Raw genomic sequence first — 26,917 nt, 5'->3', positions numbered from 1 at the left:
TTAAAATAATTATATTTAGAAACAGTTTGGGAACGCGGTATAAACAACGTTCTCAAAAAATTTTAATGTTTTTTGTTTTTGCTAAAATTTAATATAATTTATATATTTTGGATCATTTTAACGTGCTGATATCAAAAATAATTTTTTAAAAAAAATATTATTTACATATATTTTAACACAAAAAAAATATTTAAAAAACAAATACTATTACACTCTCAAACATACTACTGTACACTTGAATTAATAACGTTTATAATAAATAAATATTACAAAGAACAGAAAAACTCAACGCGATCCCATCCCTCGGCGTGGAATGCAATGCCATGGGCTCTTGAAGTCGCCTCTTTCTCTTCTTGTTGACTTTGAAGCAGTGGCAAAACCACCAGCTAATGCTGTTTCTTGGTGGCCCAATTCAATTCCAGCATTTGTCAAGCATGAATGCGAACGAGCAGCAGCTAGTGATAAAAACAATGCCTTAAGCTAAGATTCAACTCTGTAAGCTGGAGAATCTAAAGCTAGCAATGCCTTCATCATCCTTTATTTGTTGATTAAATGATTACTCATATGACCCAATATCAAGAAATTGTATTCTTACATCCCCGTAATAAACCAAAAAAAAAAACACTCAGATAAGCACAGTTTCTTACTAATTAAAGAAGATATACAAGAAGCAGAATCATGTGAATAGAGATGAACAAGTAGTTCCAACTCAGACCAATCCTTGAAGCGAAATTGCCAGGACTTCCAGCGGGAGGGGGAGCAGAAGCGGGAGCGGGAGGGGGGGTGGGGGCGGGGGCGGTGGTGGTGGCCGGAGCGGGGGCGGGGGCGGTGGCGGGAGCGGGAGGGGGAGCAGGAGCGCGAGCGGGAGCGGGAGCTGTTTTGTCCACCATCAAAAGACAACATAGTAAGTTCCAAATCATCACGTTAATCCAACCCTCAAAGAATACTATATCAAGCTGTTTGTTACTATAGTTAAGAGTGTTATTGTGAGCAATTACCTGTAGTAACTGGACAAGTAGACTGTGTGGCTAGAGTTGTTAAGATGTTTTGGTCCCTGCTAAAACCGGCATAGGCACAGGTTGTGGTGTTGCAACCAGAAGTTGCAGTGTTGCCGATTGTTAACAAGCCACCTTCACATTGCATAGCAGGACAGGTTGACCAACTGGATGGTTTATTTCCGGACGGTTCGCATTGTAATCTGGAGAATAAGAGAAAAGGAATTATACCAAATCAAGAATCCCCACAATATCCACTTGAGTGAGTATTTCAATACAACAAAGCTATTTGCACATCAAACTTACGTCCAGTTGTTTGCGGCATCACACTTGCATTTCACACAATTGTTAGCAGTGAAGAAATAGGTGTTATTAGGAACAAGGAACGGAAAATCCAGAGAGTCATTTCTCACCGATGAACTACAAGCTGTAAATTGGCATGTTTAGAACATTATTAGTTCGGATAACTACATTAATGAATAACACCAACATTTGAAGACAGCTACAAGATCAAGAAAGAGCAGTGCACTGTCACAGAATTTTGTAGTAAATATTTAGTCATGACACATACACCCAATAATGAGTCCAAAATGAATCCTGAAACTTAACAGTAGGAAACAATAATAAGCTCATGAGGATGAGCTGTTAAAAACTGCCATTCAATCTCCAACTTGAAATTCAAATGCACAAAAACACATTCCTAAAAATGTTTGGCTAATAGAAATATTTGATCACTTATTGCTAAGTTAGAAATATTATTGCACGTTTAATGCCAATGAGCCTAGAGGTTGTTGCTCAACTGGCATCCGTCCCGTGTACCCCTCTCCCTAATAAGTCTCGGATTCGATACTCTCCCTTGCTTTCCAAGGGATAGAGTAGGAAAATAGGAATCAAATATCCTTACAGCATAAAGAATCAAACCACAAAGCCATTGCACATTGCCTGGCACTATCAAGGATTGATTCCCAGCAGAAGTGTGAATACATATTGCAAAGGATGGCAGGACATATCTTTTAGGAAACACGAGATGGCATGTCAACGCGCTGCCGTGAACTTATAAAACAAATGTACTTCATAGTATTATAATTGTGAACCAGTGCTAAAGATAAATAATAGAAATTAAAGGTATGATGAAGTAAATATTTCATGACGGAAAAAAAAGTTGTGTTGGTGATCAAAAACTTAGAGATTAAACAAAATGATTTGTAGCAATCCACAGTGTCTTATGAGGAAAGATACAGTGTTTTCGTCACATGATTTAGCTTTTTTATTAATAAAAAACAAAAATAATTACAAAGCTAAATTCTCTAGCAGCTTAATATTACAAAAAAAAACCAACAAAGATAATTTTGGAAGGAAAAAAACCCATAAGGAAAAACATTGTAGCAATTGACAATGTTTTGTGAGGAAAACTACAGAGTTTTCCCTAATAAAATCAACAAAGACAATTTTAGAAAAAAATCATAAAAAAACCATTTAGAGAAATACTGTAGCAATCCATAGTGTTTTGTGAGAAAAACTACAACGATTTCCTCTTATGATTTAGTTTTATTGTAATTATAATTCTTAACCAACTCAATATTTAAAAAAAAATTGACAAAGATAATTTTAAAAAAAATCATAAAACAATCACAAGGGAAAACACTGCAACAATTCACAGTGTTTTAAAGAAAAAAATTATAAAGCTAAATTCTTAATAAGCTTAATATTAAAAAAAAAATCAACAAAGACAATTTTAGAAAAAAAATTTAAAAAAACCACAAAAAAATAGGAAAAAAACCCATGTTGGAAACACTGTAGCAATTCATAGTGTTTTGTGATGAAAGCTACAGTGCTTCCCCACATGATTTAGCCTTATTTGTAATGACTTGTAATTGTAATTCTCAACCAGCTCAATATTAAAAAAAATAAAATTGATAAAGATAATTTTTAAAAAATCATAATAAAAAAAACTATGTGAAGAGACACTGTAGTGTAGCAATCCACGGTATTTTGTGAGGAAAGCTACATTACTTTCCTCACATGACTAAGATTTATTACAAAGTTAAATTCTAATCAGCTCAATATTAAAAAAATAAAATTAAGAAAGATAATTTTAGAAAAAAAATATTACAAAAGAAGAAAACACAAAAGAAACTGGAAAAAACCATGTGAGAAAAAATTGTATCAATTCATAGTGTTTTGTGAGGAAAGTTACAATGTTTTCCTCACATGATTTAGCCTTACTTGTAATTACAATTCTTAACCAGCTCAATATTTAAAAAATAAAATTGACAAAGATAATTTAGGAAAAAACATAGCAAAACAAAAAAAAAACCATGTGGGAAAAAACATTTTAGCAATCCAAAGTAATTTGCGATGAAAGTTATAGTGTTTTCCTCACATATTGTAACTGTAATTTTTAACTAATTCAATATTAAAAAATAAAATCGAAAAAGATAATTTCAAAGAAATCATAAAAAAAACAAAAACAAAAACAAAAAAAAACATGCCGGAGAAGTACCGTAGCAATTAACAATATTTTAAAGAAAAAAAATTAAAATATCAAATTCTCAATCAGCTTAATATAAAAAAATAAAATTAAAAAATAAAATAGAAAATAGAAAAATACCGTAACAATTCACATTATTTTAAAGAAAAAATTATAAAGCGAAATTTCTAACCAGTTCAATATTAAAAAAGTTAAATCAACAAAAATAATTTAAAAAAAATAAACAAAAAAAGAGAAAAGTTGAAAAAATAAAAGGGAAAGTAATTTAAAAAAAACAAAAAAAAAGGAAAAGTTGAAAAAAAAAAAGCAAAAAATCAATGAAAAAAAAAAAAACTCACTATGAATTACTGCATTGATAGTGATAAAGCCAAGTAGACTAACATGCCGTGTGAAACAAAAGACCCGCAGATTATTATCTACATCTGCAGAACTGTGCACAGCTTCATCAGTGGGCAGGAAAGGTAGCAAACAAGCAAGGCGAGGGACCATACAAACTTCAATAAATTGACAAGACTGGCTGGCTCACAGCTATTTATTTGTAGATAATGCCAAGCCACACGGTGTGACTTGGTGCCTTTTCTATCGGCTAACATTAATGCTTTCCCACTTTCTACCATTTCCAGCTCGACACCACTAGGAAAAAAAATATCCACTTAGAAAGCAAAACTCAATTTTACAATGATGGTGTTTGACATTTAAAAAAATATCCTCAGCTAAACTCCCTAAAACATATAGTATATGCACTCTCCTTCAACCACTTCCTTTTGAAAAAAACTAGCATCTAATCAGTCGATCGATGAACCACTTAGAGCTACCCGAATGTCCACAAGTACTAAGAACGTGTGGGATCATGAATAGTTTGATTTTGACTAGATTAGAGACTAATAACGAAAGCTGTCACGAGAATACCTAAAAATAAAAATTAAATGATGCATCAAAGGCTGAAGATTAAATGGCCTTGGAGAGGGACATCAAGAACTTGACCAGCCAAAAGAGAGCTGCCATTGGCAATCCCATTAAGCTTCATTAGTGTATTTCTACTAGTCCCGTATTCCTGAGCAATGAACTCCAAAGAACTCCCAGCTTCCACCACGTGTCCATAATGGACCACTTTAACCCCATCAACATCATCACAGCTACAAGGCAAAGGAATCCACAACTTCTGTCCAACCTCGATCAAATTAGCGTCTGTTACGTTATTAACAGCAGCAATTTCTTGGAATGTTACCAGCCCTGAGAAAACTTCTGCTGCTATATGATAAAGCGCATCATCTTTTTGGACGGTGAAGATTGGTTGCTTGTTTGAGAGACCAGTGTTGTTGATGCACAAGCAAGTAAATGGGATCTTGATGGGCTGTTTTGCAGGTAGTGTAAAGTTTGGTAACGTGGAGAGAGCGAGGTTGTTCGCGCCTAAGATGGAACGAACGTTTTTGATGGAAAAGAGGGTTTTGATGTGGGAAAGAGTTGTTGTGTTTGGAGAGATGTAGTCAATGAGGGAATGACATGTGGAAGGTGAGCTACATTTGAAGGTTTGGGATGAAGATTTTGTGGGGAGTGTAGAGAATAAGAGTAGGGTGAGAAGTAGAGGAATGAAATGGAAACCCATTTTGGCTCTGGGTGACTTCTTCAAGGTTGGATATGGGAAGGTGTGGAAGGAGGGAGGAGGAGGGGGCAAACTGGGGAATTCTGTGGGCTATGGTAGGAAGACAAAAGGCATTGACTGAAGTGAAGACTTGTACAAGTTTTTTATTCCTGGTTGGCTGTTGTGTTATTTCACAGCCAGCAAAGGATGTGATCCTAGGAGTTTAAATAATTTAATTATTTTAATTGATAAAAAATGGCACAAATTAGGCATTGTGGAGTCTGACTAGAAGACGTCAGTTTGTTGTTTTTAAAATAATTTTAATTTTAAAAAGTATTAAAATAATATATTTTTTTATTTTTTAAAAATTATTTTTAATATCAGCGTATTAAAATAATCTGAAAATATAAAAAAAATTTAATTTTTTTAAAATACTTTTGAAACATAAAAATAAACGAATTTAAGCTAAAAATGGTTTATAATAAGATTATTATATCAATTTCATTATTAAAAAAATATTAAAGGATTTAGGTTGATTACAAATAAATCTCTTAAATCTTCATAACTTTAGAGCAATGATAAGAAAAAAAAAATTCTATCAGCTCAAACTATTTATGTCAAGATTCGTGTGATCACAAGAAAATCTCTTAACAATCTCTCATTGATTCTAATCTTATTAAATAATATGAAAAGAGAAAAAAAATACAAATGTGACTAATGAGCATGTAGCTTGCATTAATTAAATTATTTGGTTAGATGATAATGATTTGCGATTGTTTATTTTCAATTATCTTGTTTGTATATGCACATAGTAACAATATTTCTGTGTATTATATATAAAAAAATAATTATAAAATATGGTCTATTCAATGATTTATTGATTCAGAATTAATTTCGGGTCAGATTTTATTTTAATTCAATTTATTTTTATCAAAACAATTCATAAATTTTACAAAAAATATATAATTTAAATTGATTTGTTAATTCACCAGTTAATCAACCCCATCCATGATTTATGCCGAATCCACCTCCGTTAGTCCTTATAACTACAACAAGAATAGCTAGAACTGAATGACCCAGTAAAAAATTCATGTGGAATTGACAAATGCTAAAATGTTACCAAAAGTTGAAAGAACCTATTCTAAATTGGAAGAGTCTTTGTCCAGAAAAAATGGTAAAGTTACTTTTCCACGTGACCAAATCAAACGAAACCAAAGAGCCAAACTAGTAAAACAAAAGGCAACAACTAGCAAAGCAAAAGGCTCCATGAAATGAAACTTCGAAAAAGTCTACAACTTTTATAGAATTAAAGAAGAAGAGGTTAATTACTAACCTTTAAGAGGAACATCAAATGCAGTTGCTGCAATAAGTTGACTGTTATTAGTAATCCCATTAAGCCTATACAGTATATCATTAGTTGTCCCGAACTTTTCTGCGATCTCTTCCACGGTGCTCCCTTCTTCCACCAAGTGTGCATAATGCACAACTCTCTCGCCTTCCACTTCCTCACAGCTACATGGAAGGGGGATCCAGAGCTCCTGACCCACGTCGATCTCATTAGCGTTTTCTATCTTATTCACTTGTTGGATTCTTTGGTATGTAAGCAAGCCCATGAAGACATTGTTTGCAATATAATACAGCCCATCATCTGGTTGGACTGTGTAAATGGGCATCTTGTTTGAGGCACCTGTCCCATTAAAACATATGCATGGGATTGGGATTTTTATTACTTGCTGCTCTTGGATCATGTGGTTTGGCGAGGTTGAGGAAGGAAGGTTGTTTGCTCCTAGAAGAGAGTGTAGGTTTTTGACACCAAAGAGTTTCTGGATGGAGGAGATGGAGGTCGTGTTAGGGGACTTGTAACCAACCAAAGAACGACATGTGCTTCTTTCTGTGCACTTGAATGCTTGCTGGGCTAGTGATATGGTGGTGAAAGAAGAGTAGAAGAGCAGAAACATTAGAATTATAGCAAACCCCATTTTGTCTAAATGTTCAAGGTAGCAATTGGTGGGGGTGTGTTGTGCTTGTTTGAAATATATAAATTCAAACGTGGGTAGGTGAGGAATCTAAGAGATGAGAACGAAAGGACTGGTTTTCTGGGAAAAGTTAGGCTTTGTTTTATTTCACTATTGACTTGGACAACTTGGAGGAGACTTTGACCTGCCCTACTTCCAGAGTTTTACCTTGGACACGGCAAGAGAAGTTTTGCAGTGTGTTCAAACGGAGAGATGTCGGTTTTCCTCGAGCTGTAACTCTATGTAGGGCCAATAGGGTGATAAGACTGTAATCAAGAGTACTTAGATGGCTAGAAAGATGTGGCAGAGCCTTAGAGCCTCACTTTTCTTATGACTGGTTTTTATAGCTTGCACTGCAGCCGAAAAGACGGGGCTCTTATATTCGATTAGGGAGTGACGGGTGAAGTTTAACGGCCTTTTAAGTTGCTCTGTTGCTGGCTGTGTTCTCCACTGCCTCTCTGGGTGGAGGTTTGACAAAAGGAAAACATAGTGGACAGGACAGCACTGAGATGCTGAATGCTCGATGACCTTTACTGCAATCACGCGCCAAAGTTCCAAAATTTCTTCACCGCGTAGAAGATAAGCCGAGTAATTTTTTTTACCAAATCGTTTGCGGACCGCAATTAAATAATAATGGTGAAGAAAAACATGTGAACATTTGAATACTTCTTGCTGTTTTTTCCATCCTCGTGCTCGTTTTATACTATCCTTTGATGATCAAAGTCATTATCATCAGTTCAACGAGTCCCCTCTTGACTCCAGGTAAGCATTATCGCGCAAGCTTTTTTCTTATTACGTGCAAAAGAGGAAATATTTCTGTAGTACTTTTTATAGACCGTATCGATATAGATAATACTGATATTTTTTTTTCAGAATTACATCATTGGTTAACTGCATATTGTGACATCCGATCAAACAATCCGAACTCAGTCCTGAGCCGCCAGAAATTTTGGATGTAGATGAAACGTTCCGTCCATCCAAAGGACATTCTATGGCTTAAAACCGAAGACAGCGGAACGACCATTGGAGATAAAAGGCACAAAAATGAATATGAAAATTGAAGACAGAAAAATTGAACCAGGCACATCAAGACTAGATTTTCACAACATTTTGGCTCATTTTCTGGGGAGAAACCTAGAAAGTGATAAGTATGCAATTTCCTCAAAAGTTTGCTTCTCTCTGATACCCACAGCACAACTGTTGATAAAACACAAATTCTACATGTGAACAATAAAATGGGAGCGGGAGCGGGAGCGGGAGCGGGCGCGGGGGAAGCAATCTCTGGGATAAATACAACAAATGAAAAGAAGAATATACATCACTTCTCCTCCAGACTCCGTAGTACTGACTCAGCAAAACTTTGCTGCCTGAAATGAAAATGGGGAATGAGATCAGAGATTTATACAGAATTCTTAGTTTCAGAAACTACTCAGCAATTATATTTATTTTTAACCATGGTACTAAGTGATTAATGACAGTAATAAGATAGGTGTCATCAGGAGCTACATGTCATCAACCATTCTCAGACATGTACAGCCAGCAGAATCAGGTAAATACAGAATATTATTGGCAAAAGATGCTCATACAAACCCCAAGAGAAACTTGGAATAACACTGTCATAGGCCGGTGAGCATCATCCTTTCTATTATATGTACTTGGAAATTATTTTGCCGGACAGAATTAAAGCAGGTTATAAACATATTGTGATGCATATATACAAAACTAATAGCAGTCAAAAAGTGTGATCATCGAGTGTTTCAAAAGCAGAAAGGAAAAGAAAGACGGTGAAGGGAGTTTGGCTTACTTGCGCTCTCTATGTTTTGGGCTAGGGCGAGAATATTTCAGATATCCATCCCAAGGAACTTTTTTCAGACCTGCTCGCGCAGATATAATGCCTCTAACCCTGCATAAATGCATTGAAATTGAACTGGATAAACTTATAATTAAGAAATACACAACACATTTGTCACGGTAAAATAGAAAAAAGTTGGGAAAAAGGGGCCCTTGCAAACAGCCAACACTCAATTGTTTGCAGCTCAGAAGAAAGTAATTACCTCTCTGCAAACTCAATGGGAGTCTCTCCAGGTCTCAGATTTTGGGGCTCCAAGTACCATACATCACAAACAACAGCCCAGGATGTCATCAGCTGCAGCAGATGCGTTGTGAAGGACTGCCTGCAAATGAGACATTTAAGCATGTTTCTCAACCATAAAAACACCCCCACCTCCTCACATTTTGAAAAAATGCGTAGTCTCTAGGAACTCAATGGGATATATATAATACAATCATTAGAAGAAAAGCTTCTTACTTTCGGCTGTTCCAAAAGGCATCAACAAAAATTTTATTGTACTTGATCGCAATTGGACAAACGGTAGAGTCTAGTTCAAACGCACCCTGCACATCATCAAACAACAGAAATTAAAGAAACATTCATCACAAGCTTATAGAAACAATATGTTTTATGTTGAATATTCATACCTTCTTAAACATCACAGTGTAGTGGTTATTTACACAAGTTCCTTCAGGAAATATGAGAAGAGGGTTATTATCAGCTCCCTGAACGTGATCCTTTAATCTGAAAAATATAATTCCATATAATCATGATGCAAACATCATTTTCATGAACAATTATTTTACCAACAGAATTTACACTTACTTCTTTGCTACAATTTCACGATCCTTAGCCTCTGAACGATGGAACCAGATACATCCTACACTCTCCAATATAGTGCTTTGCAAAAGTCCTGCATTTAGAGCAATCATATATCCATTCAATTTAATAAATACAATAAGCCAGACTACGTGACAATCATTTCAGCTTGTCCACCTCGTTACTTACTATCCATGAGCAAACACCAGAAGGGACTTCAAACAAAATAACTAGGATAAGAGCTGGGGTTTCACTATTTCTTCATTCAAAATTAAAGCACAAATTACTCGTGGGATATTATCAGTTAAACATAATTCAGGAATCCTTCAATATTTGTTGATAGACATATAATTCAGGGTGTAACTGTTAATTGGATAAAATATCTGCAATACATATGAAGCCAGTTCTCACTTACCAACCCAACCAGGGTGTTTCTGCATGATCACAGCAAATGGTGTCATCTGTTCTAAGATGATGAAATCAATCATGGAAGTATGGTTGGCCACAAAAACCTGCGCAACCCATGATAAGCAAGTTTATGTCTCAGATCAACAAAGGGTTAACAAAGAATTAAACATGTCTTGGACATAAATACATACAACAAAATGTTTATACTGAAACGAACCTGTTTAGGCCGCCTGCTAGGTCTCGGTCCATGGTACTTGACAACTCCAGTCCATGATGCAACAAAAAACATACAAATTACCTCCACCAAACTCCTCTGACAATAAATTAACATTAGGAATAAATTCAGCTTGTTTGTAACAACCACTTGTAGAGAAATTTAGAACTTCCAGATATAGAAAAAACGAACTTTTCACAATTGTGTTCTATATATATATAGGATAGAGCAAAAGCTTTGACATATTAATTATTGGCACCTCTATCTTTTTTCTCAGTTTGTCTTGCCCTTTCAACAGCAAATGCACTGGAATGTAGGATGAAAGAAAAATGATCCACCCAATTGCCAGTACCAGAACCCTGCAGATTTCATTGAAATACATCAACCAGCTAGAATGAACACAAGTTCACCAATGTAGCAACTTGTTCAAAGATAAACCATCATATCAATCAGACTCTTCACAGGAACCACAATTGAAAAAGATAAGCAACAGATAAAGAACATCAGTTTATATCTTCATTATGACATCTTGAAACTCCACAAAGTCAAGAATCAAATCAGGAAACCAGCTTATCTAAATTGGCATCGAGACCAATCACTTTATGACCCCTTTTGAGTGTAGGACAACACCCTTTATAGTCAGCAAATAACTAACCTGACAGGGAACAAAATCCCATATCGAATCACCACACCACAGCACCAAAGGGGAAACAAATACACATTCCAGTTCCAAGGTTCTGGAGGATTTGACTTGAAACATCGTGTAAATGAGTCCTGATTCATTCATTGTTAAATATGAGTTGAATCCAGACAGGTTAAATTAAATTGAAAAAAAATAATAAAACTAAATTTACTTCCCTGATACTGAATCAAGAAAGTCATGTCATTTTCAACTAGTTAAAGTTAATTAACCATTGCAAGCCTAGATTCCTACTTTAGTCTTCAGAATTTTAATCACGATCTAAACTATTCATTTAATTTATCCCAAAATTCTCCCTTTCCATCCGATACACAGTTCCCTCATCATGTCAATGAGTATTCAATAATACTTAAAAAAAAAAGACATTTTAAACAAGCTAGCCATCCCAGTGCATGCCTAAAATACTTGTTTAAGCTCGAATTTATCATGATTAAGACTAATTCATCCAGAATTCACATAAAGTTCCTTTCTTTTCATTCAAAAAACAGTTTCCTTCACGCATTTTTTTTCTTAAAAACGAAAAAAATGCCAACAAACTCACATCAACAATGGCACCAGCTGCTTCTGTGAGAGTAGGTGAAATATCAAGCAAATCACGCCTAGACAAAAACAAGAAAGCCCATCAAGCAAAACCCATTGAGAATCAAATCTTTAAAGCTCTGAAAAAACTAAAAAAACAGAGCTTGAAATCAAAGAGTATCCGAAAACAGAACCCGAATCGAAAGATATGAGATAGAATTCATACAAGCGAAGCTTGCCAATAGGCTCCTGAATGGAGGATCCAGAAGGAAGGTAGTCTTCGATGTTGGGACGATCCAGGTCTAATTCGGAGCTTGATGTCTTCAAGTTACCAGGAGTATCCATTTTTCCGTTTTGATAAGCAGCGAGAGAGAGAGAGAGAGAGAGAGAGAGAGAGATAACAGGAGGACGAAGAGGCTCTCCTGTTTTATTTTAAGTCGGCATGATTTTATATTTCAAAAATGTTTTTTTAAAAACAATTAATTTTTTTTATTTTTTTCTTTACTTCAAATATATTAATATTAAAAATATTTTTAAAAAATAAAAAAATATTATTTTAATAAATTTTCAAATAAAAAATAATTGTACCAAAAAGCAGAACATATACCCCCATCATATTTTTTTACACTTGAGTTTTAAATAATATTCTTTTTAAAAAATATATTTTTTAAATTAAATTATGAGAATTTACCATTACTATATTAATTAAAAATAAATTATTTTAATTTTTTAAAGAAAAATAAATCTTTAAATTAAATTATGAGAATTTACCATTGTTGTATTAATTCAAAATAAATTATTTTAATTATTAGAGAAAAAAATCAAATTCAATAAGCTCATATACAAGTTTGTTTAATCAGATAAATTATTATTATCTAAAACTTATCTGATCTCATTTCAAAAAATTGACCACTAAATTGAGTGGAGTTTACAATAGTGGGATTTAAATTGCACTGATAATAAATAATTTTTTTATTAATGAAATATATTTAAAATTAAATTTTAAAAGATATATATAATTTAATAAGAAAAAATAATTCAGAGAAATACCTCGATGAAAAAAAGAAGAAGTCCACAGATAATAATAATAATATTGATTGTCGTGGACATATCTGGCGCGCGCGGAGTAAATAAAATATCAAACCATGCCTTTTAAAATAGATTTTAATGATATATCTTTCTCTCTTTTTTTCATTCCACAGAGAAGCAGGGGGAAAAAAAGCCGAACCAGAAACGAGCCTTATGGGCTTCGGCCCATGATATGGTGATGGACTTGGACTGGCTGAATGATGCCATTGGAAATTGGATTCGACTATTATTGAGATTGCTCACATATATTATTACCTTAATAGCCATGGGTTTACGTTTACCCATAGTTATTAAACATGATTCCGTTTTGCGGGTTGATCCAAGAAATGGAAGGATATATAGTTTAATTTATATCAGATTTTTATTTGAATGGAATAGGATACAACTTGGTTGATTTATTCAAGATGTTAATGATTTAATCGTTCAAACTAAATCAAGCTAACACAAAAAAAAATATTTTAATAAAAATAATTAATTTATATTCATCCAATAATCTATATTATTTTTCGGGTCGGTTTCCAGGTTTGACAGCTATGAATTTATGGTTAAAATATAAATAAATATCAATTTTTAATCTGTATTTTTATTTTTCCTTAAAAGGATTAATTTCTAAATTTAATCCGCATAAATTTGACATTTCTAATACTAATTTATATGAATAATAATTAAGATATTATCATTCACTGATTTATTTTAATAAAATAAATATCCACGAATAGTTCCTCATCCCTCATCATAACATTTCCAGTTCTGCTTCCTCGTCATAACATTTCCAGTCCTGCGACTTCACACACTCATTATAAATGGAATTTAATGGTAATCAAATGGATATGAGATTCTCCATGGAATGGAGAAAAGAAAAGAGAGAAAAGGTATGTGTGTGAGTGTGTGTGCGCGTGTGGCATCGCATTTCATAATGTTTCCTCACTGTACGTGACTAATGAGAATGATGCTGGCACGATCATGGTTGCACGTATTCAAGAAAAATTATAATATCCTACCAATGAGTTGTTCACAGGGGTTTTACGGAATATATAAAATATACATGATGGATGTCATTCATTCTTAATATCCTCTTTCCTTCTGCTAATCAAGTGCATTTTCCGGATCATCATTACATAATTGAATGACTAATACGTAATTAAATATTTCATTGAAATTCAATCTCAAGACTATCATTTAATTTATCTTAACCACCAAAGAACAGACCAATCTCTACGCATCAAAACCCCCTTTTTTTTATCAGATTTTAGACTAATAATATGTTTAATGTTTAATGTTTGAGTATTACAAATAGTTATACCACTCGTAATACTCAAACAACAATCGATGCTCCTCTGTGAGGCTGTGACTGCGATAGCCATGACGCCCACCAGCGCATCGATGTCAACAACATCAATGTGCTTGCGGCAATTGTAAGAAAAACATCAATCCATTTTCGCGACGAAAAAATTGTTAAAGTTGATGTTTTCATTCATATAATAATTGATCATGCATGTCAGCTAATGCCAAATAACAAAACAAGCCAATATCCATAACAATTGTTTTGGGTTTTTAACCGAAACAATATTGTTCTTGAGAAGTTTTTTTTTTTCCTTTTAAAGTTGACTCAACAGTGGGTTTGCAATATTGATCTTGAAATACCATTGTTCTGGTTTTTAACTTAAACAAGATTGTTCCAAAGAAGTTTTTTATAAAAATATATATATATATATATATATAGTTTACTCTACAACATCTCATCTAAAAAGAGAATGTTTGAAAATGCAGGTCAATTCATGTTTCTAAAATATTCAAAATATTTTATTTTTTTAAAATGTTAAATATTTTATGTTTTGAATAGTTTTAATGTGCTAATTTTAAAAAATAATTTTTAAAAAAATAAAAAATATTATTTTAATATATTTTAAAATAGAAATCACTTTAAAAAATACTTAACGAAATTGAAATAAAACATATCAGGAGGTCGTGGTGGACGAGTTACCGCTGACGAGGACAATATTGTAATTTTGCATCCAGTGAAGGACTTTAACATACAAAAGAATTGCTACAGTCAGCTAACTTCATTTTCAGAGAACAATAATTTATCACTTTTGACAAATTCTGCATCTTTTAACAACTCAAATTTGTTTTTGTAGGCTATTGCTAGGTGGGTTTATGTGCAAGTACAGTACCTTTTTCTGTCAGTCAACTAACCACCTACATTCTCACCTAATCAGCACTAATTTAAAAACTAATTACAAAAAGATTATCTCCAATCTCTTCTGGCTGGCACGTGACGTGGGTCCACATCACGAGTCTTCATCAAAATTATGACTGTTTGATCTAAATCACATTGCTCGCAACTCACCAAATTTATCTGGCAAGCTTCGTTCCAAGATAATTATCCTCTACAAACAGAGTCACTCTGTCTGTCACACCTTATCCTCTACAAAAATCTCTAAATCTCCCTCGTTTTCTAGCCGTTAAAGTTAAAATTAAATTTCCATGATTGCCTTGGATTAAATCTAAAATACCTGATCAATTAAAAAAAAAACTACTATTATCTAAAATCATTTATAGTTCAGTTAACAACATCTATTCTATTATGATATTATTAGAAAAACCATTTTGATAGAATTAAATTTTTTATTTGATAAATTTTATGAATTCTAATACTCTTTCATCTGTATGTAAACTATTATTTCTTATTTTAATATGCTATAAATCGAGCTGAGTAAAAAAAATTCTTTTGATCAGTGAGATAATTAATATTTAATTTAGGTGGAAAAACAAACTGCAGGACTGCATGGGGTTTACGGATACAATGAAAACAAAAGCACGGACTTAAATCACATCGAAAAGCGTTGTTAAAGTGGCCAGAACGACAATGTTTAATCCGCCGAACACCCTTTCCCACTCGCTCCATTAGCACGTGAGGCAGCGTCTCTATCATCTTACGGGTTCAAAAACTACACGCGCTTCAGCTTTGTGTGGAATTATTATTTTTCGTTAGTGTCAAAATTTGGCGGTTATGATAGCAAGTGTGTGTCACGTGGAAAGAGAGCGACAAACAAATATCTTGCCTGGAAGTAATGAAATTGTTAGAAAAGTTCTGAGTGAATCACTCACACCTCACTTTACATATTTCACACAAGTATATTAGGATTGATAATTTCTAATTAATTTTTTTTAAAATAACTTATATATATATATATATATATTCAAAATAAGCTAGTTGTTTTATAGCTCTTGGAGTGTTTCTGATAGGTAAAGTAGTTGACCGGTTTAAAAGAACATATCATTCGATCAAGCAGTTTTTATAAAAAATTATAAGTATTTATCATGATGAATAGCGGTTTATCGGTTCACTTGGTATGTCAAAACGGTTGGAATGTCTTTAACAGCTAAAGTGGATTCAAATGACCATATCATTTGGTTGATCAATTCCAATAAAATTTTTCAGTATTCATCGTGGATGAATAATGATTGACCGGTTTACTTAATATGCCCAAATGATCGACCGGTTCAACTTAAAAATCAGTTTTGATAATTTTAAACATGATGAAACTTGAACATCTTAAATGTATATCAATTATATTTATGCATGCAGTATAAAGTATGTGGATTCATTTTAGTTGTTATTGAGTAGGATATGAAAATTTAATAATAAGCATGAAAATAATTTTTTAAGAATTAAATTTTCACTTGCTTTGCATCTTAAACTTGTTGGTGAATTTTTTCATTTAATTCTTTACACGTGTTGATGTAATTTTCATATAAACCTATCTAAATTTAATTTCAGCCAAGCATATTATTAATATATTTTTATTTAATTGCTATCATCAAAATATATATAAATATTAATATATAACCCAAAAATCAACATCTTCTTAGTTATTTTTAGTTATCATCCATTAATTATAACATTTGATTTACTCGTATTCTCTAAGATATCAATTTATAAAATCACATGGGCAATATGTGACCGATTTTAGTATAAAAAAATATTTCAAGTTAATAACATGTGTGTCGGTCCAAGAATTCGAAGTGCATTGAAATTATTACATGTAGTGCACACAAATGTTATTTATTTATTTATTAACTTAAATGAGTTTTTTATATTAACTTATGAAAATATTTTCGCAAACTTATATTATAATTATCGCATGTTACATGAGTGAACGTTAATCTAAGAATAGAAAATAAAAATGGGGCAACTTTTCCTGTAAAATCATCAAAACCAAACTAACCATTACCATATATAACCCACGCGTCCAAATTTCATTCCAACTCGGCATCCAGTTTCCATAACATCACCCGCACCCAACCAGCCCTGTATAAATATAATAGGTGGAAAGGTCTCGGCGCAGTCCATTTCCAGGGAACGCCTGAACGGGTCTGGAACTCAATCTGTCGTGGGACCCTCGTAAAAAAATTAAATTAAATAAACAATACGAAAATGCATTTTTCGTAACCGCGGCAGCAGCAACAGCAACAGCAACAGCAACGGCAAGATATCACCTTCCTCTGCTCGGCTCTGCTCTCTCCTCTTATCCGCTCTGCTCATCAGCTTTGACACTCTCTTTCTCCTGCCTTTCAGAAAGCTAGCTTTCAACAACTCTCTCTTTCTTTTTTCTACAATGAAGAAAAAGAAGAGAGAAACCAAACAGCGTAACATCGCTGCCGCCGTGCTCCACTGGATTTTCTTTACGCGTCACTACTTGCTTCAGTTTCCGTTACTCTCCGCTATCTTCGCTTTCCTCCTTTTCTTTGCCGCCTTCTCTGTCATCTCTCCTCTTCCTCCTATCATCAACCACCAACGCTCCTCAAAGGTACTGTCTCTGCCTTTCCGACTTTCTCGGCCGTGGTTGTTTGTTTTGTTCGTTCTCATTTGAGCTGGACGTTTACGTTTCTCTTTTTACTGTTTTAATTAATCAATTAGTAATTACCAAGCTAATGAGAATGATTTTCTGTTTTGTGTTGTGAGGTAGTTAAAAAATGGAGCTAAAGTAGAAGAATCAACGTTTAGTACAGAGACGTCGCCGTTTCGTGTTCCGGTATGTAACTTATACGACCAGTCTTTGTTCTTTAGCACATCATGTCTGTGTGTTTAGCTTTAGTTTGCCTGATTTTATTTTTTATTTTTTGGTTTTCTGAAATGGTTAGAGAAGTGGAGGGCGTCATTTATGGAACTCAAGGTTATCGAAGTTTTACCATGGCTGCAGTAACGCCAACGATAGCTTTCAAAGTAAATTCTAGTGGCTTTAATATCTGTTGTTTTCCTCTTTATTTGGAGATTTTTGGTTTTGATGATAATCTTGTGTTTGTTTATGAATTATTGGAGGAATGCTTAGAATATTAAATATTATCACATTGAGAAATTTATTAAAAAAAGATGACGAAGTTGGTCTTAGTTAGAAAGCGGGCATGTGTTTAATCTGGGAGTGGCAACAGATTTCATGTCTAATCTTGTTCATTTATGGAGTTATGCTAGGGAATCTTTTAATTTTTTGAGATATATTAAGGAGTATTTTTTCTTTTCTTTTACTTTTGACTGCTAATCTGATCAGAAGACTTTAGACATTAATTTGGAGTTGTGTTGTTATATGATGTAGCTGCTGATTTGAAAACGAATAGTAATCGATACTTGTTGATTGCTACAAGTGGAGGGTTAAATCAACAGAGAACAGGGGTGAGTTTCTTACGTTTTGAGTTTTGGAAATAAACTTGATGCAATTTTAGCTGATAGTTTACTGCCACGCCAATGGTGGGTTTGCCTCAAAATAGATAGGACGGTAAATTAGTTTGTGATTCTGAGATTTTTATAACCATTATGGCCGCAGATAACAGATGGTGTTGTTGCAGCTTATATTTTGAATGCAACTCTTGTTGTTCCTAAGCTGGATCAGAAGTCTTTCTGGAATGATAGTAGGTATGTCCGCAGATAACAACTTGTATTCATTGTTAACATTCTCAATTCTTTTTGCTCAAATATCAGCATGTTCATATTATTCTGGTGTTTGATGCAGTGATTTTGCTGAAATATTTGATGTTGACTGGTTCATTTCATTCCTATCAAAAGATGTTACTATTATCAAACAGCTCCCCACAAAGGGTGGGAAAGTTTTGACCCCGTATAGAACGCGTGCTCCGAGGAAGTGTACTCCAATATGCTATCTGACTAAAGTTTTACCTGTTCTTAATAAGAAGCATGTAAGCTTTCTGCTAAAAGCTCAGCTTGGAAATCGTGTTTCTTTAAATTCCATGTTTTCATTTTTTTTCTCACTTCATGATTGTACACGGTGCAACCTAATAATATGAAAAGCTTTAACAGGAAACAAATTTATCACTCTTACTTTTCTAGTATTGTTTGGTAGATTAATGAAAAGGTTGAATATGGATATAAATCACCGACTTATGAGTTCAATTCTTTCAACGTTGCATCAGCAATAGATGCTAGAGGAATTTGATATGTCAAGCTAACCAAAACACATCTGTATAATGAGTTGTATTATGGTTAATGTTTAGCTAAAATTTCAATCTATCTGATTGTGTTAGAATTCATGAAAGGATGCACAAAATGGAAAATAATATAACTACAGTTTCATCAACTTCGGTGTTTGTATTTACTTAGGTGAAACCCGGGAATTTTGGAAAGCGACCATCCTTGGCCAAACTCTAATTTCAATGTACAATTTGATATACATGAAGCAGGGACATACGAACACAATATTTGTGCGGTTGTGAAACTGAAAACCAATTAGGGAAAGCAGGGACAGAATATCTGAAACTGCTGGATGTTCATTTTGGTTTCAAAATTTTGAAATATTTTGTTAGTTTCTTGTTTTACAGCATTAGTTTCAGGGTATTCATGAGATTTTAAACTCATGAACTTTAATGACACATTACTTATGTTGATTGAATACTGCTCGGCTTCCTGATTCTTTTTGTTTATGTTAACTAACATTTGCTGGCCATCCCTTGATTTTATAGGTTGTTCAGCTCGGAAAGTTTGATTACAGGCTCTCAAATAGGTTGAGCCCAGATTTACAAAAGCTAAGATGTAGAGTCAACTACCATGCTTTAAAATTCACAGACTCAATTCTTGAAATGGGCAAAAGGCTGGTTCAGAGAATGAGAATGAAAAGTGAGCACTTTATTGCCCTGCACTTGAGGTAATATCCTTCTGAATGCTTGATTTATGGTAGTTTTCTTCTAGAAACTTTATATTGTCGTTTGAATCATTGTCTGGCAAGTTTTATTATTATAGAATTGTGTTGGGGAATTTTTTTTTTCACCTATGCTAAGCTTAGAATAGTCAACATACGAAAGGGTCAGAGCATTAACACAAATTTAACGTTATCATGTTATAGGTTTGAACCTGACATGCTTGCATTCTCTGGATGCTATTTTGGCGGGGGAGAAAAAGAAAGGATGGAACTTGGCGAGATCCGGAGAAGGTGGAAATCTTTGCATGTGAGACCCCTGTAGTTTATCAGAACACATTGCATACCCTAAATGGTTTTTGAAGCATGGCTGATATGTTTATTTTGATGTGAACGCAGGCAAGTAATCCTGACAAAGAACGGAGGCAAGGAAAATGCCCTCTCACACCAGAGGAAGTTGGTCTTACGCTGAGAGCTTTGGGTTTCGGAAGTGATGTTCACTTATATGTGGCTTCAGGTGAAGTATATGGAGGTGAAGCAACATTAGCACCACTCAAAACTCTCTTTCCGAATTTTCATTCAAAAGAGACTTTAGCCAGCAAGAGAGAGTTGGCACCATTTTCATCATTTTCTTCTCGAATGGCTGCACTAGATTTCATTGTTTGTGATGAAAGTGACGTTTTTTCTACCAACAACAATGGAAACATGGCCAAAATAATAGCTGGTCGAAGGTATGTAGTTCTTTCTTTCTTGAAGGCATGAAGTTCCTTCTTTCTTTTTGTTTTATGCCTACAGTTTGTGCAGAAGCAATTCCAAGGCCTTATTAACAGGTGAATAATTTTCTCTTAGAAATGTTTGTGCGCTCTTCTTGTTTTTGTTTTCAAGTCCAAACGGCTTAAACATTGAAGTATTCAATTCGTGGGGCTGGAAAAATTATAAAGTTCTCTTGGTGTATATTACATTTGCCTTCAAAATCTTTTAAATGACACCCGAACTGTTCTACATCCTTGTAGTTTCCTAGACACCTTTAGTCTTGCTTTATGGCTATGGCAGCGCACTTATCCATGGCTGCTTTGTCATATTTTTGTATTGCAGGAGATACTTTGGCCACAAACCAACAGTTCGTCCAAATGCTAAAAAACTATACAAACTGTTCATAAACCGACATAACAAAACATGGGAAGAGTTTGCGTCCAGGGTTCGATCTCACCAAATTGGTTTCATGGGAGAGCCAAATGAGGTGAAGCCTGGCCGAGGTGTGTTCCATGAAAATCCTTCATCCTGCATATGTCAGGATCCTGTAGCTAAGGCTGGGGCAGGTCTGAATCCTACTCCTCAGGCTCTACCACACGAGGGACACAAAAATGTGAAAGAGAATACCGAGAGGAATGGGACTAGTGATGTGAGTGATGAGCACTCAATAGAGGACGATCATGATCAGGATGCGACTGACGTGGATTATGTGGACAATGGAAATGCGGTCCAAGGTAAAGGCCTGGCTGGTGAAATGCTTTCGGAGGAATTCTTTTCTGACTGAGGAAGGAGACTGCATTTCTTCACATAACAAGAGTAATGAATTCTTCAACCTAACCCAATTCTTCAACAAATTCTTTGGGTCTTCATCTTGCCCCCTTCTCCCCTTTTCTTTTCAATGTCAACAGTTCATCGTCTTCTGCAGCTGGCATAGTGTGAAAAGAACTTTGCATATACAGAGGGCCTGGCAACCTTTTGTTTTTTCCTTATTGGTCGGCGATTCTTGCCGTAAGGTAAGATGGGTACATACAAGTAGAGGAGCATGGAGAATAAACCAGATAGACAACTCAGCAAGGAAAATAAAATCGAGGGTGTTTTGTTTTGAGTAATCTATGTTGGAAGGGTGGTTAATTTTAATCAATGATCCATCGCCATTGATTAAAAAATCCCCTTATTCTCAATTTTTGCTATTATTATTATTATTATTATTATTATTTCGCATCAATTTAATCAACTAAAAATCCATATAAACCACATGATGATTAATTATTAACAATCAAATTCTTGTTACCTAGATTCTTTCTTCTAATATATATTAAACTATGGTTAGTGCTGATGTTTAAAAAATAATCAATTTCTTTTCAGTATTAGCGTCATTAATTTTTTTTTAAACTATGTATTTTAGATCGATCAATTATCAAACCTCGATTATTATGAAAATAAATCTGGAAATTAATCATTTTCTTTTCTTTTCTTTGAGTTTGCCTGAAGAAATCACTTAAAGTTTTTGAAAAAAAAAGTCGATTCGTGCAAAAAAAAAAAAAAAACCTAAAACTACATCATTTTATCCATGTAGCAGCAACTTAGCTTCAGTAAAGCCCTAGCTTTATGTAATTTTCTTGCTCATTTACATACCACAATTAGTTTTTTATTTATTTATCATAATTTAATACTTTTCCCATGGAAAAACAAATAATGTGTCTTCGAGCATGAGTGGTAGAACGATGTCGTTTAGTTGCAAGAAAAAGGAGCCGGCGGGCCCTGTCTTTCTCGTTAGTAGTTGGAGAACAGTATACGTGACGAATATCGTGATCCATTTGAGAGGACGACGTGTCAACACTGCCGTCCATAATTTTCTGCTCTTTCTGTCCTCTCAGTGTCCCCCCTCAGCTTCACTCCCACAGCAATGGCATGCAAACCCCCAACTCAGCTAGCAACCCCAGGAAAAATCCATCGCCACCGTAAATTCACCGCCACATCCACAACTAACCCCCTCTCCTGGCGTAGGATTCTATCACCAGAACCTCTCCTCTCTCTTTCCACCTCATTTCCTTCAGGGAAATGTAATGTAAAGCAACTTGTCAAATGCAGTGCTCGTGGAACTGCAGAGGCAACAGGGACAGTGAATTTAGGACCAGGGACTCCTGTTAGGCCAACTAGTATATTTGTTGTAGGAGCCACTGGTACTTTAGGCAGGCAAATTGTGGCAAATTGTTAGAAGAGCCCTTGATGAAGGTTATGATGTTAGGTGCCTTGTTAGACCAAGACCTACTCCTGCTGACTTCCTTCGTGATTGGGGTGCCACTGTTGTCAATGTGAGCTGTTTTTACTCTCCTTTTCTGCTTGCCAGTAAAGGCTTTGTTATGGTGTTGTAGATGGATTGATTTGGACTTTAATATTGTTTTCAAAATGTGGATGAACAGGCAGATCTTAGTAAACCCGAGACTATACCTGCAACAATGGTTGGGGTTCATACGATTATTGACTGTGCTACTAGGCGTCCAGAAGAGCCCATTAAAACGGTATGTATTATGTAATGTTTTGAAAGATTCATATCTGTTTAGTTTCTTCATTTTTGGTTTCTATTAAGGACTCTATTAGCCTAGAAATGTCCATGTGCATAATGCCTTGCCTCAATAGCAACCGTTTGTTTGTTCATAGTCTTAAGAAAGCAATGGCATCTGCCTTGTATTGAAATTGAATTCAAGAAAAAGAAAGGAAAAAAAAATCATTTTGTCTGCTAAAGTTTTCCATATAAACTGGAGATGGTGTGGTGATGCTCTCTTCTATTAGTTTTTACATTGAATATGATTGGATCGACCCATAGACCTTTCTCATCTTCCATGTGTTGCTCGATATTTTTTCTTTCCCAGAGTTTTCTTTCTTCACAGTTAATAATATTTTCCATCTGGACAGTGTTTTGATTCTAAGAAGAATTGAGTAGCATCTGCCTTCTTTAAAAATGAACTTTTCTAAGAAAGGTTAATATTTTCGATGACCTTTATATATTTTTCCTCTGAATGTAATGCCTGGAAATCTTACGTGGATGTTCCTGATTGTGTTTTAATATGTTCTTGTTGGCCTTATCTGATCCATATATTCTGTTTAGGTAGACTGGGAAGGAAAAGTTGCTCTTATACAATGTGCAAAAGCAATGGGAATACAGAAATATGTGTTCTATTCTATTCACAACTGTGACAAGCACCCTGAAGTTCCACTGATGGAGATTAAGTATTGCACAGAGAAGTTTCTTCAGGACTCTGGCCTAACTCATGTCATAATACGGTTATGTGGTTTCATGCAAGTAAGTGGTCACCAGAACTAAATTCTCATGAAGTTTTGATCTGTGTTCTCTGTTAGCTAGACACGTGGCATAATACCACTTCATCTATCATTGTCTCCAAAATCTTTGATCCCACATCATCCCTAACCCTGTGAAAAATGCGTGCCTATATCGGTGCCTTACATATACCCTTGATGTACTTCGGAAACAACAATTGTTTGTGGAAGTATGCGTGAATCTTTTCATGTACCTAAAAGTGTAAGCATATTGATGTTGTGCAGACAGTTCGTATTCTCTAAAGGATCCTGGCCAGGAAAATGATGATGTTAATATGAAAAAGTAGTTGTTTTGAGTATGCGTGTGTTGATGTTTCTTTCTAATTTTATGGTTTTGTTTTTGCCTCGGCAAATTTCTCCTCTGATGTTATTGATCCAGCTGCAAATGCCTGTTGCTAATTTATCCAGGGGTCTTATTGGGCAATATGCAGTACCTATACTAGAAGAGAAATCTGTTTGGGGAACAGATGCCCCCACAAGAATTGCTTACATGGACACCCAGGTTAAAGATTCTCAATTGCTTGGGTAATTAATTTTGTGAAGTCAAGCTAAAGCTGAGATTTTCTTTTTCCTATTTGCTATCTTTCACTTGTTATTAGGATATAGCTCGATTGACATTAATAGCATTACGGAATGAGAAAATTAATGGGAAGCTCCTCACGTTTGCTGGACCTCAAGCTTGGACTACTGAGGAGGTAAAGAGATATTTAAGAATATTTAACCTTTAATAAAGACCAACAATTTCATTCTTCTAAAATCTTTTTGCCAACTTCATGATGATGCTTGACTATTCATCCGTCTTGTTGCTAGAAGGCCCTGTTAGTTCCAGGTTTTCTTACCTCAAGTGATGAAGTGAATATTCAATGCGTTGGGTTGGACCAAAGTGAATGGTGATACACTTTATCTGTTCTGTGCTAAACAAGCTGTCTTGGTTTTAGGTCATAACATTGTGTGAGAGGCTGGCAGGGCAGGACGCAAATGTCACTACTGTTCCGGTTTCTGTCTTGAGATTCACTCGTCAATTGACTAGGTTTTTTGAGTGGACAAATGTTGTTGCTGACAGACTAGCATTTTCTGAGGTAACCAGTTCTCATCTTTCCTTTCACCTTCTAGCCATGTTGCATAAAGCAAGCGTCTTATCAGTTAGCATTTCTTGTCCTGCATTGAAGCATGTTAGGATTACTATAGTAATGGAAGATCTCTTAAAGAATGCAAACTATATTGTTGAAACAATGAGTCGTTAGTAGTCTTCTTGGTATGTGGGGGTATACTATGAACATTCAAGAGATCAACTGAACACCTGCTGTTATGCTGCTTTTCACATCGCCTCCATTTGAGGACTACATAAAGTCTCGGTTTCACCTGCACCATAAGTCCACAAATTTTCAGATGTCTACACTAATGATTTTTTCTTTGAGATTTTGTTTCTTTTCCGGCTTTATATGGAATAAAGCAAAACTGAGGTTTTTACTTCTCCTACGGGGAATTCGCAGGTTCTTACGAGTGATATCGTTTTCTCCGCTCCAATGAATGGGACATACAATCTTCTTGGGGTGGACCAGAAAGATATAGTTACACTGGAGAAATATCTGCAGGATTACTTCACAAACATTCTAAAGAAATTGAAAGACCTCAAAGCACAATCAAAGCAAAGCGACTTCTACATATGAAGAAAAACCGTTATGTCGCTGTGAATGAAGCTATAAATATGGATGTAAGCACAAGTTTTATGCTTGGCAAAATGTATGAATAGGTAAAGCCCACTCATATTCCTCAACTTGGTATTCACTCTTTCCTCTATCTCACTCGTTATTTTCTTTCTTTTGGTTAAAGTGACCAAAGGAAAATAGAAACTACAATGCTTTCTCTCATAAGAGTTGATCAGAGAGAAAATTTTGGTTGGTTGGTAACATGTGTTGCCATCTACTTGTGTGTATGGACTATGGACTTGTGGGAAACACCCACTTGCATTTTCTTTCAATTCTCTTGAATGCCTTGGCTCTGAGGCCCAGTAGTAATTTCTTAATCCTTCACTCTCCGATTTAATATGCTTTAAGGCATGGTCTAGAGCTCAAGAACCCTAGGTTAAGCCGTGAGAATTGGAATGCCTCAAAATCAAATAATTAATTTCTGTTTGTGAGCTGGAAAATGGTTTCTTAATCCTTCACTCTTCAAAAAAACTATTTTTCATAAAACAGACGAGCCGCGGCCATCATTAATGCCGTCATGGTGATATCAAGACGGAGACTACTGGATATGGAAGAGTAGAAAGGGGCACTTATGTCTCTGTAACGGGCTTGGACTTCTTGCAGAGCGTAGCTGCTATGAAACTGTGGTCCATAGCAGTGGCAAGCCCCCCACACATAATGATGCTCTCTCTGTCATCCACAAGGAATGAGCTGAAAGGACTGCAGTCTAGACCTGTCCACGCCTATTTTACGTTGACATGTCGTGGCCAGCTTGGCCTCGCAAAACTTATGATATAGGTACGATTTAGGTACAGTATAATTTTACGTTTTAAAAATATATTTTTTAAAAAATAATTATTATTAGACTTCCAAACACAGCCAATTTGCTAAAAGCTTTCCTTAGAGGCGGCCATCTTAGATGACACACGGCGGATGAATCTTATGATATAACCTGTAAAATAATATTATATGTTAATTAACTAAATATTTTTAAATATATAGTTAAACCAAAACACAGATGTAAAAATAAATATAGCGTATAATCTTCAATTTCTTTTCTGTCATAATTAACTTTTCTTCCAGATTTGGAGGTGAAAATCCCAGGATGTCGACCCCTTAATTAGCTGAACCCTCCATTCAATTATGTTACGCAAGTTTGTTTTTAGCTTGACTAACTAAGATTATAGCAAGAAATAGAAATTAAGAAAAGAATAAAATCTTAAAATTGATAAGAACTGAACAAAAATATAGAATGGAGTGGTGCCTGATTAGCTATTAGAAATAAATTATAGAGAAATGATTACTCTCTCTTTTTTCCTGAAAGAT

The 26,917-nt window shown here is 34.7% G+C and overlaps 3 protein-coding genes and 1 pseudogene across 6 annotated transcripts; 2 read left to right on the top strand and 2 right to left on the bottom strand.

The window, feature by feature from the left end:
* Positions 1 to 207: 207 nt before the first annotated feature.
* Positions 208 to 7,597, bottom strand: LOC133680385 (lysM domain-containing GPI-anchored protein 2-like). Of its 2 annotated transcripts, none has more exons than XM_062103301.1 (4): positions 6,402 to 7,597; positions 1,302 to 1,422; positions 999 to 1,198; positions 208 to 874 (listed from the first exon to the last, which is right to left on the bottom strand). In XM_062103301.1, the coding sequence occupies exons 1-4, from the start codon at positions 7,045 to 7,047 to the stop codon at positions 651 to 653; spliced, it is 1,191 nt and encodes a 396-aa protein (XP_061959285.1). In that variant the 5' UTR covers positions 7,048 to 7,597; the 3' UTR covers positions 208 to 650. The 2 variants fall into 2 exon arrangements, with proteins under 2 accessions (XP_061959285.1, XP_061959284.1); XM_062103300.1 differs by lacking the exon at positions 6,402 to 7,597 and adding an exon at positions 4,444 to 5,137.
* A 583-nt stretch (positions 7,598 to 8,180) lies between these two features.
* On the bottom strand, positions 8,181 to 11,986 carry LOC133680386 (glycerol-3-phosphate acyltransferase 9-like). The gene is made up of 12 exons (XM_062103302.1): positions 11,801 to 11,986; positions 11,597 to 11,654; positions 11,011 to 11,129; positions 10,615 to 10,714; positions 10,359 to 10,454; positions 10,149 to 10,245; positions 9,740 to 9,827; positions 9,562 to 9,658; positions 9,392 to 9,477; positions 9,138 to 9,257; positions 8,888 to 8,986; positions 8,181 to 8,450 (listed from the first exon to the last, which is right to left on the bottom strand). The coding sequence occupies exons 1-12, from the start codon at positions 11,917 to 11,919 to the stop codon at positions 8,402 to 8,404; spliced, it is 1,128 nt and encodes a 375-aa protein (XP_061959286.1). The 5' UTR covers positions 11,920 to 11,986; the 3' UTR covers positions 8,181 to 8,401.
* Positions 11,987 to 17,030: 5,044 nt separating this feature from the next.
* Positions 17,031 to 21,673, top strand: LOC133679314 (protein ROOT HAIR SPECIFIC 17-like). 3 transcript variants are annotated; one of them, XM_062101863.1, is made up of 11 exons: positions 17,031 to 17,477; positions 17,637 to 17,702; positions 17,812 to 17,893; positions 18,261 to 18,337; positions 18,489 to 18,577; positions 18,675 to 18,858; positions 19,639 to 19,820; positions 20,019 to 20,121; positions 20,211 to 20,542; positions 20,907 to 21,380; positions 21,490 to 21,673. In XM_062101863.1, the coding sequence occupies exons 1-10, from the start codon at positions 17,286 to 17,288 to the stop codon at positions 21,346 to 21,348; spliced, it is 1,749 nt and encodes a 582-aa protein (XP_061957847.1). In that variant the 5' UTR covers positions 17,031 to 17,285; the 3' UTR covers positions 21,349 to 21,380; positions 21,490 to 21,673. The 3 variants fall into 3 exon arrangements, with proteins under 3 accessions (XP_061957847.1, XP_061957848.1, XP_061957846.1); XM_062101864.1 differs by having other exon boundaries at positions 21,473 to 21,673; XM_062101862.1 differs by having other exon boundaries at positions 20,907 to 21,673.
* Positions 21,674 to 22,016: 343 nt separating this feature from the next.
* Positions 22,017 to 25,929, top strand: LOC133679315 (protein HIGH CHLOROPHYLL FLUORESCENCE PHENOTYPE 244, chloroplastic-like; annotated as a pseudogene).
* The last annotated feature ends 988 nt before the right edge of the window (positions 25,930 to 26,917 follow it).

The sequence above is a fragment of the Populus nigra genome, chromosome 19 (assembly GCF_951802175.1).
Source record: "Populus nigra chromosome 19, ddPopNigr1.1, whole genome shotgun sequence".
Classification (NCBI taxonomy): Eukaryota; Viridiplantae; Streptophyta; class Magnoliopsida; order Malpighiales; family Salicaceae; genus Populus; species Populus nigra.
The sequence above is the reverse complement of the archived record's forward strand: the minus strand, read 5'-3'. Positions and strand labels throughout refer to the sequence as shown.